Here is an 11453-nt window from a genome sequence, read left to right on the forward strand (position 1 = left end):
TAGTTCTGTATTGACGCTTTGCCTGTTTGATGGTTTGTCTGAGGGCATAGCTGGATATCTTCTAAGTGTCAGGATTTTGTTCCACACCTTGAAAGCGGCAGCTCTAGCCTTTAGCTCGGTGCGGAAGTTGCCTGTAATCCATGGCTTCTGGTTGGGAAATGTACGTATGGTCACTGTGGGGACGACGTCATCAATGCACTTATTGATGAAGCTGGTGACTGAGGTGGTATACTCCTCAATGCCATCGGATGAATCCCGGAACATATTCCAGTCTGTCCTAGCAAAACAGTCCTGTAGCTTAGCATCCGTGTCATCTGACCATTCCTTATTGAGCGAGTCACTGGTTCTTCCTGCATTAGTTTGTGCTTGTAATCAGGAATCGGGAAGATAGAATTATGGTCAGATTTCCCAAATGGAAGGCGAGGGAGAGCTTTGTACGCATCTATGTGCGTGGAGTAAAGGTGGTCTACATTTTTTTCCTATGGTTGCACATGTGACATGCTTGCAGAAATTAGGTAAAATGGATTTAAGTTATCCATTCAAGTATTAGACCAAACAATATGTGTTTGCTATATGTAAAATGTTTAGTATAAAGTATTAATTAATTCCTCCAGAGTGTTAGAACTACAGTGTTGTTGCATATGATGCCTTGCAGTTGTAGTTCTCTGCCTTGTGTCATGGAGACCTCCTTCTGTGCTTACTCTCTCTCTCTTTCCTTGTGGGCTGTTTAGCAGAGGACCAGCTTCTTGTCACAAAGTGTCCCTTGTGTTCTGCTATGTCTCTGTTGTGTGTTTTCCTTGGATTGCAATGCTGCCCCCTGCTTCAAGGCTGGAGCTGACCTTCTGTTCAACAATCAGATATAGTCCGCTGCATCTGCATGTGTATCCTCTATTGCCATACTGCTGAATGACTTAGACCTTTGTATTGAGGCTGTGTGTAGTTTAGGTTTAGCAACCAGCCCTGCTATGTGTTTGCATTGCTGTGTGGACTGTGACCTCTCAGTATTGTTTGTATTGAAATGCAGACCAACACTCAGCCCTCTAATACTGTTAGCTGGGAATGCATCACCTGCTTTTCATGTTGCATGGCGAATGCATAGAAAGTCAGACGCTGGTCTTTTTAAGACATCTCTCATACAAAGTGTTGTGCTTACAATGTCCTCCCACTTCTGTTGTGCAGTGGTGGTTGAGTTTGCATGGACGTGTAATTATAATGAAAAAAGTTGCTGAGATGAAAAAAATATACTGTACTTATTACAATGTGAACACTTTTGGAGTCATGCGTGCATATGAGAGTGAATAAGACTGGGCGTTTGAATCAGACAGAGGTGTTTGGGAAGAAGATTGTCAGAAAGAGAACTCTCTGTGTCTGCACTTCACTGTGTGAGGCTATGAGTCTGTGAGCAGGGTGCTAAGTGGGGCCATTTAGTAGCACAATGTGGGAGTGTTTTAGACCCTGGCCCGACCTGCCAAATGGCTGCCATTCCTACCTCTGCATGTAAATAAACAGTGGTTATGCTGGCTGCTCACTGATTGGACATAATGTAATGAGCTGTGAAAGCCCAGTCAGTGGTGTCACACAATGAGGGCTCAGCTCTCTCTCTATCTTTAATGGATCCCAGACCTGCCAGTTAGTTGTCCCAGTCCCACACACTAACTCATGATGAATACACTCTTCATGTGTACACCATGCATTTCTTTTCCCATATTCTTACATGGCACTTCAATGTGTAGTCTATTATACTGAAGAAACATTGTTTATTGTGACAACTGTTTGTGCGGTAACGAGTGTTGTCTTTCTGTGAGAGAGTGGGAGAGTTTTATTCTATGTGAGTATGCTTGGCTGGTGACACTGTGAGGGAGAGGGGGAAGATGGCGCTGCAGTGGATAGCAGCTTTCTTATTTTCTGTTTTTTTATTGCTGATCTGTTTTTGTACATAATGTCTCTGCCATAATTTCCTGCTTCTGGACATCAGAACAGCGATCACCAACCTCAATTTGGATGAACATGTTTCTCAGAGTAGTGGCTGAGTGGCAACATGGAAAATATACACTGAGTGTACAACACATTAGAAACACCTGCTCTTTCCATGACATAGACTGACCAGGTGAATCCAGGTGAAAGCTACTGTATGATCCCTTATTGATGTCACCTGTTAAACCCACTTTAATCAGTGTAGATGAAGGAGAGGAGATGGGTTAAAGAAGGATTTTTAAGCCTTGAGACAATTGAGACATGGATTGTGTGTGTGTGCCATTCAGACAGGGAATGGTTTTCGCTGGTTTTTCTATGCATCATCAAGACCGGATGGCAGACTCGGGTAAGACGAAGGAAGGAACGGGGTTTATACTTGTTAACAACAGCTGGTGCACAATCTCTAATGTTTTTGCGAGTTAGAATACCTTATGATAATCTGCAGACCATATTATTTACCAAGAGAGTTTATCAATATTTTTCATAGCTATCTATTTACCGCAACAAACTGATGCTGGCACAAAGACCACACTCAACGAGCTGTATAGGGCCATATGCAAACAAAAAAATGCATATCCAGAGGTGTCGCTTCTCGTGGCCAGTGATTGTGATACAGGGAACCTGAAATTAGTTTTACCTCATTTTTACCTGCATGTCACGTTCCTGACCTTGTTTTCCTTTTGTATAGTTGTGTTTAGTGGGTCAGGATGTGAACTGGGTGGGCAGTCTGTGTTGTTTGTTCTATGTTAAGTGTCAGTGTTAATTGACCTTGTATGGCTCTCAATCAGAGGCAGGTGGTTTACGTTTTCCTCTGATTGAGAACCATATATAGGTAGGTTGTTTCACATTGTTTGTTGTGGGTGGTTGTCTTTGTGTTTGTGTCTGTGCACCACACGGGACTGTTTCGGTTTGTTCGTTCGTTTGTGTAGTCTGTACCTGTTCATGCGTTCTTCGTGTATATGTAAGTTTCGTTTGTTCAGGTCTGTTGACTTCGTTTATTATTTTGTAAATTCTCAAGTGTGTTTAGTTTTCGTCTTGTTTAATAAATATCATGTCGTATAACAACGCTGCGCTTTGGTCCAATCCCTACTCCTCCTCTTCGGACGAAGAGGAGGAGGACAACGGTTACACTGCAAGTCACCTGTGCAGCTAGAGGCGACAAAACTGTACTCCACACACAGAAATGCATGCAAGGCCCTCCCTCGTCCTCCCTTTCGCAAATCAAACCATAACTCTATCCTCCTGCTTCCTGCTTACAGGCAAAAACTCAAACAAGAAGTACCAGTGACGCGCTCAATACAGAAGTGGTCCGATGAAGGGGATGCTAAGCTACAGGACTGTTTTGCTAGCACAGACTGGAATATGTTCCTGGGATTCATCCGATAACATTGAGGAGTTTACCACATCAGTCACCGGTATCATTAATAAGTGCATCAACGACGTCATCCCCTACAAAAATCCCTGAAGCGGGAAACACTTATCTCCCTCACTAGCTTTAAGCACCAGCTGTCAGAGCAGCTCACAGATTACTGCACCTGTACATAGCCCATCTATAATTTAGCCCAAACAACTACCTCTCCCCCTACTGTATCTATTTATTTTGCTCCTTTGCACCCCATTATTTCTATCTTTACTTTACACATTCTTCCACTGCAAATCTACCATTCCAGTGTTTTACTTGCTATATTGTATTTACTTCGCCACCATGGCCTTTTTTTGCCTTTACCTCCCTTATCTCACCTCATTTGCTCACATTGTATATACTTATTTTTTTCTACTGTATTATTGACTGTTTGTTTTACTCCATGTGTAACTCTGTGTTGTTGTATGTGTCAAACTGCTTTGCTTTATCTTGGCCAGGTCGTAATTGTAAATGAGAACTTGTTCTCAACTTGCCTACCTGGTTAAATAAAGGTGAAATAAATAAAAATAAAAATAAATTACTGGACGTACATACCTCAACCAGAAGCCATGGATTACAGGCAACATCCGCACTGAGCTAAATGCTAGAGCTGCCGCTTTCATCAGATCGAATATTACTATGCTGGCTCTGATGCTCGACGATGTGGCAGGCTTGCAAACTATCACGGATTACAATGGAAAACTCAGCCGTGAGCTGCCCATCGACGTGAGCCTACCAGACGAGCTAAATGCCTTCTATATTCTCTTTGAGACAAGCAACACTGAACCACTGTGTGATCTGGCTCTCCGTAGCCGATGTGAATGAGACCTTACAACAGGTTAACATTCGCAAGGCCACGGGGTCTCAGAACGTGTACTTAGTGCACCTGCTGACCAGCTGGCAAGTGTCTTCACTGACATTTTCAACCTATCCCTGACCCAGTCTGTAATACCAACTTGTTTCAAGCAGACTACCATAGTCCCTGTGCCCAAGACTTCCAAGGTAACCTGGCTAAAAAAAGCAACAGTAAACATGTTGTCCCCCACAAATGATGCAGTTAATTACTATAGCTCCTGCCTTGGGCCAAAAAGTGTAATTTTGTAAATACCGGATCTCTATAGCAAGACGCCTCATTCACCCAAGTTTCATAAAAATCAGGCCAGTGCTGTCTGAGATATTGCGTTTGACTAACAAACATACAGAGACAGATCCACAGTTCCCTCCCAGATTTCAGTGACAGTGACTATTGACCCGTAGCACTCACATTTATAGCCATGAAATGTTTTCAAAGGCTGGTCATGGATCACACCAACACCATCATCCCAGTCACCCTGGACCCACTCCAATTTGCATACTGCCCCAACAGATCCACAGATGATGCAATATATTTTGCACTCCACACTCCCCTCACCCACCTGGACAAGAGGAATACCAATGTAAGAATGCTGTTCAATCATTACAGCTCAGCATTCAACACCATAGTCCCTTCCAAGCTCATCACCAAGCTCAGGGCCCTGGGACTGAACACCTACCTCTGCAACTGGATCCTGGACTTCCTGATAGGCCGATCCCCCAGGTGGTGAAGCAAGTGACAAATTAAATGTGATTTGGAAGAGTTTTTTAAATTATACCTGAGTATTTTGGGTTAGTTAGTGACAGTTTGTAGGCTAGTAATGGAAGGTGGGTGGAGATGTACCTCTAAAATGTCAGTGACTATTTGATGCAGAGGGTCTGCAGAAGTGGAGCCATAGATTCCAAAGTAGCCCAGTAACTGAAACTGTTTTGTGGATGTTGGTACTGTGAGGATCGACGCTGGAGGCAGGAAGCAGGTACAGGGAGAACATTCAATGAAATACGGACATGAAAAAGGACAGGAACAGCGTCTGGACAGGGAACAAAATAACGGCATCTGGTCCCCCGGAACAACCAGGGGACCAGACAATTATAGACAGGGCAATCAACAATGGGAAGGAGTCCAAGTGCGTCCAATGAGCGCTGCTGCGCCTGGCATTCCACCTGGACGAGCCTGATGGGCCGGCCGAGGCATGGGCGCTGGACAAGAAAGCTGGAGCGTAGAACCCCGATGAAACGGCAGAGGCATGGGAGCATGGCGAACCAGCTGAGGCGTGGGAGCCTAACGATCCGGTTGATGTCTGAAAGCCTGATGAACCAGCTGAGGCGTGGGAGCCTAACGATTCGGTTGATGTGTGAAAGCCTGATGGCCAGCTGAAGCATGACGTGGGGTGGGCGCCTACCGAGCCCATTGGGGCAAGAAAAACCTCTCGAGCCAGCTAGGGTGTGGAATCCTGACCAGCTAACTGAGGCAAACCCGGTTCCATCGGTGACGGCACCCAGACCCAACATCATCAACAAAAAACAAGGCCTCCCTGATGCTTCCAATTTTGGTGTCTGCATTCTGTGAGGATTGACACTGGAGACAGGAAGCAGGTACAGGGAGAACATTTAATGAATAACGGACATAAAACAGGACAGGAACAGCGTCTGGACAGGGGACAAAATAACAACATCAATGCAGACACAGGGAACAACTGGGGGAGCAGACAATTATTGTAAAGATGTGCACTGAGAGTCAGGAAGCAAGTTCAGGGAGTGAGTGTTAATAAACAAACACAACATAATACAAAAATAAGAAACAAACAACACACAGAACTGCCACAGGAAAAGAAACAATAACGACTGGGAAAGAAACCAAAGGGAGTGACATAATATAGGGAAGGTAATCAGGGAGGTGATGGAGTCCAGGTGAGTCTGAAGACGCGCAATTGCCCGTAACGATGGCGACTGGTGTGCGCCATAACGGGCAGCCTGGTGACCTAGAGGCCGGAGAGAGAGCACCCGTGACAATTATAGACGGGGCAATCAACAACGGGTAGGAGTCCAGGTTCGTCCAATGAGCGTTGCTGCACGTAATGATGGTAACAGGTGTGCGTAATGAAGGACAGCCGAGAGGGAGAGCGGGAGAAGGCGTGACAGGTACCCAGTTTAAGTGCAGGGTTCATGAGAGAGGACATTAAATCTTCACACTTAGTTTGCAGCTGTAAGTGGTTTACACAAAGCCTTTAGCTTCCTCACATGTACTGAAGGAAAATAGTCTTATCAAAGCCAGCTGATTCCTATAATCCCCTTCAAATTATGATTATGTGTGTATGATTCGTAAAGCTAAAAAACAATATTGAAAAGTTTGATTTTGAAACGTGTTTGGTTGGTCCCTTCAAAATCATATTTTCATGGTTTGATCCACTGATCCATGGTTTGATCCACACTGGTAATCATACAATTTACTATGTAGGTCCAAATGTGTGGGTTTTACTGTGGTAATATTTTGTATATACTTTTTTATAATGGATTTATGTCTATATGCTTTTGGATATTGCTGCCTTGTGTTTTGATGGAAAAACAACTGTCATCTGAGAGCATTTTTAAAAGTTTTGTGTGTGTGTGTGTGTGTGTGTGTGTGTGTGTGTGTGTGTGTGTGTGTGTGTGTGTGTGTGTGTGTGTGTGTGTGTGTGTGTGTGTGTGTGTGTGTGTGTGTGTGTGTGTGTGTGTGTGTGTGTGTGTGTGTGTGTGTGTGTGTGTGTACCGTAAACAATGTCAGCGGCGTGCCTATGCCTGGTGGATATCTGAGGTGGATAATTATGTATAAAGTTTTGTGCCAGGAAACATAACTTGATTAGCAGCTAATGTTCCTTGCAGCGAGCCCATCAATCTTCATCACGGCCCTGCCCTCCCCTTGTGCTGAGTGTATATTTGGACAAGTGTAGTTGGTTTATGTAGATAGTGAAAAAATATAATAAACATCTAGATTAAACCCCTTTTGAAGCTAGCAGTATTAAATGGCATGATTTAGTGCAGAATGAAGGACTGATTCCACATGAAATGAGAGTGATGACACTTTCCAAGACTGGCTCCATTTCTCTCACTCTATTTGACCCCACACTGATTCATCAAGCCTGGCCAACTCAGTCTCAAATGAATTATGGTGGGGAGATTCAACTTTGATTCAGAGAGCTGTGAGTGTGAACCACACAGTAAACCCTACACTATATAATATATATGCCTCACTACACCACCATTCACCCCTAGAAATCATCTCATCCACCTATATATCTTCTCTGTCAGCCCTCCATTTTACTACTGCAGTCTTGCAGTCTTGTTGAATGATATCATGGAGTATATACCTCATAGGTGGTCTGACTATTGGTTAGTTAGAGGAAAGAGAAGCCAACCGGTGATTTTAGGGGTTACTAAATCCAAACAATTCAGTGAACTGACTTGAATACCTACGCTTTAGGTCTAAAAAATAAAAAATTAATCGAAAGACATCAGTGTTTCAGTCTAAAATGGTGCACTTTGCAATCGATCTGGTTGTTATTAGTGTCGATGGGTAATATATTAAAGATAAAAATGTACCTCATTCAGAGAGATTTCAGATTTGTTTCCCATTAAAATAAATAAGAATGAGAGGACTGCCTCTTGGGTCTGAAGCCCAAATTAGGATCATTTTTCAATTCAAACACTTAGAAGGGTCAACAGACTCTTATTCATAATTTATTTGTGTGTAATGCCTTAGAAATAGAGATCAGAGTGCAGAACAGTTGAACCACTGGGTGGCACTAGAACATTCAGCCATCCTGTTGTGGTTGTGTGTCGAGATCATTACTCTCTCCAATTATTAACTAACTTTACAGTTAGTTGTTGGTTGAAGAGTGTGCTCTAGAGACTAGAAATGACTTATAATATATGCTGACATCATAAGCCTCAGTAGTCATGATGTTAGGGAGTGGTATCTCAGACCAGTAGAAGTGTGTTTAAATGTGAACTGAACTTAGTTTTCAGTCATTTACTTAGGCTGTGTTTCATCTTTTTTCTACTGATTGGTCTTCTGGACCAATCACATCAGCTGTTTTCACATCAGACCTTTTTCAGAGCTGGTCTGATTGGTCAAGACAATTAGTAAGAAAAATAATCAGAATTTGTCTCAATAATTCAATCAGAATAACATTGAGATGGATGTTCTTCACATTTTAATTAAATGCATGAAATTTAGGAAAAAACAACCATTTTGGTGCATCACATTAATTTGAAGAAATTCTTATAAACAAAAGATATTGTTTCAGATGCTTAGTTCTTGTTTGTTGAGGATCCTCAGTTTAGCAGAGCCACAGTATCTTACAGAAAGTGCTACAGAATCTGTCAATAGAGTTGAAAACTAAATGTGCCGATGACTGTTTGAGCTGAGCAGGCTAGGGAATGTAACCTCTTTTTCTCCTCAAAAGGTTTTCAGCATGACGTTTTATTTACACATCTGACCAAAAGAATCCTATACACAGGAAATGCTTGTGATTGTGAGTTCCTCTCCTCAAATGTGGGGAAGTTTATTTATTTCTACAGGCATTCCTGATTTGCACTCTCAAGGTCTGCAGTGAGGGTTTCAGAGGAGTATAAATTTAAGCTATATTTAGAAGTGGGAGTTTGGGCTAAGAGTTTTCATGATTATATTGTCAATAATGCTCTGATTTCATGCAGGTGTCATAACAAAACCCTAGAAACCCACTGCTTATTTATGCGACTGTATACAGTATGCAACTTTACAGTTCAATACCATAACAACTTTCGTTCACTGTAAATCACATAGTGACCTCAAGGAAACAGATGGCAATGCTCTGGTTGATACAGTATTTGTGTTAACAGTACTTTTTGCAATGGGAAATTTGATCAACTGGTAAACAAATGTATGTTTACTGGTGCCCATAGTTCTAATCCTGATGCATAAGGCCTACTTACTGTGGGTCATGAACAAGTTTAACTCTTCCCTTCATAATTTAGGCTATTATTCCAAGGTGTAAGTCTGTATGAGGGAGAGCATTGAAGACTGGCTGCAGGGCTATACTGAAGAATGCATGACCAAATGTAATGATCTTTACGTTTTATAGGCTAAGATTGAATGTGTTACACTGCAATGTCCTCAATTTACTTTTGTCAATTTTCATAGAATTAAATCAAGCTGATGTGCAATGTATTCTTTTAGTTTATTACGGTTTGTTTTTACATTCAAGATGGAAAAAGAAAACTTTGTAAAATTATATTTATTTTCAGATACCATAAAGCTACCACTTTAACATTGAAATGTAACACCGGAGGATCAGCACAGAATATAACTCACACAACAGTGAAATGGCAGGCACTCCGATGACAAGCTCAGAGCTACTACATATAAAACGCTCATTTTAAGAAACATTTACATTTACTAAAACATCATCCGTATACTCATGAGGGCTTTTCGTCAAATGCAAAGGTATTTTACGCGCACCTGCTCATGGGAAGTGAAGGTAGCCTAATAATCATAATCATAATCATAAATTTAATCATAATTGGTTCATCATTATAGTGCTGATAGGCTCTTGATCAGATGGTTGTAGAAGTCCAATTATTAATATCATATTCTATCTTCCCACTGCACGAAAATGGTGACACTCGTGCGTAATATCTTTAGATGTTCCCATTATATCACATCACCTCTCGTTTGTATATCACTTTGCCTATTTGAAATGTAGAACTTTCTCAGGGCAGGTGAATGATAAGTAAGAGCAAAGAGGAAATTCCATCTGGTACAGCTGGTGCGTGCGTGCACCCAAGATAACAGACGGATTGAATGTGTGACTTTGGGGGTCCAAGCCCGTCTGTGCTGTCACACCAACGCTGCTTTTGTGCATTTGGTTTCCCTTTTTTGATAAGATACTGTCTATGCTAAAACATTTTGATTTGTCCGTTGCTCTGCTTGGGACAGTGGGTATAATGTCCTTTGTTCTGCACAGAATAGATGAGTTCAAGTTCACCGCGCAACCGGACAGGACAGGAGACCCGTTCTCCCTCCCATCAAATGCTAGTATGCTGCTGTCTGGTTCAACCTCGTGGAGGGAAGACGCTCCTGAAAGATGCGCTGCGTCCAACCAGACCCTGTGGTCCTGAACCGGTATGCACCTTGGACCGAGGCGCGCGTCAGTGGATTGACTGCCGTACATGTCCTGCGTGGATTCAATTTGGATTTCATTGTGCACATTTAATTTTGGGCCATGGCCAGACCCACTTTGCTGCATCCCAACATTGTTCAACTCACCAAAAACATATTTTAAATCTGAACATTTCTCATAACGTCTATGCTGTTGTTCCATTTCTGTGCCCACCACAGCCCTCTCTCCAGCTGACATTGGCCTACCCATCCTCCTCAGGTAAGCATCAGGTGGAAGTTTAGACCCTGCCGGGTTCGAGGAGACCGGACCCCTGTTCCTCTTGTGAGTAGTTTTGGACTCTGCAGTCTCTTGACCCTTTAGTTTTCTCTTCCTCCGTCTATAGTTCCCGTGGTCGAACATGTCCAGACACTTGGTGTCCAAAGTCCAGTAGCTGCCTTTACCGGGCCGGCCCTTCTCTCTCGGTACCTTGATGAAACAGTCATTTAGAGAGAGGTTGTGACGGATTGAGTTCTGCCAGCCCTGCTTGTTGTCATGGTAAAAAGGGAAGTGGTCCATGATAAACTGGTAAATGCCGCTCAGCGTTGCGCGCTTTTCCGGAGCGCCCTTTATAGCCATTGCGATAAGTGCAATGTAGCTGTACGGAGGTTTTTGCGGAGGTTCCTGCCGATTCGGGACGAAACCCAAAGCGGGAAGAATGGTCCCGCCGTCGCCTCCATATAAGTAAATCAAGGAGGAATTTGAGAGATTGAGCGCCGAGGGTGGCACTCCAAGCTGCGGCACTCTGCTGTGGTACAGGCTCATGACGCTGGAGCGCTATTTCCTTCCCAAGGAAACTTTAGCCCGCAGAGAGAGCTGCTCTTGGAATGACGGGCTCCCGCTGCGTCCCTGCCTCATGAGTCTAAAAATGTTAAATAATTGTTGTACGTTTGCTGTTTTATGTTGACTTTGCACTGGAAAATAAATGTTCGATCATAAACACTCGTTGTGTTTTCAGCCCACCCACATTAATTAAAATTTCATTGCCGAAAGCGGCTCTCTCCCCGCGTGTCCCCTGCGTACCAGCCAATGGTGTGCTTGGTTATTCC

The 11453-nt window shown here is 43.1% G+C and overlaps 1 protein-coding gene across 1 annotated transcript; it reads right to left on the bottom strand.

Moving 5' to 3' along the window:
- Window positions 1–9368: 9368 nt before the first annotated feature.
- On the bottom strand, window positions 9369–11231 carry LOC129861786 (forkhead box protein I2-B-like). The gene has a single exon (XM_055932937.1). It carries the CDS (start codon window positions 11167–11169, stop codon window positions 9937–9939), a length of 1233 nt encoding a protein of 410 aa, XP_055788912.1. The 5' UTR covers window positions 11170–11231; the 3' UTR covers window positions 9369–9936.
- Between the last annotated feature and the right edge of the window lie 222 nt (window positions 11232–11453).

Source organism: Salvelinus fontinalis, chromosome 9, assembly GCF_029448725.1.
Source record: "Salvelinus fontinalis isolate EN_2023a chromosome 9, ASM2944872v1, whole genome shotgun sequence".
Taxonomy (NCBI): Eukaryota; Metazoa; Chordata; class Actinopteri; order Salmoniformes; family Salmonidae; genus Salvelinus; species Salvelinus fontinalis.

Bases quoted from the DNA above. Each gene is read 5' to 3' on its own strand.
- LOC129861786 (XM_055932937.1), bottom strand. From the start codon at position 11,169: ATGAGCCTGTACCACAGCAGAGTGCCGCAGCTTGGAGTGCCACCCTCG.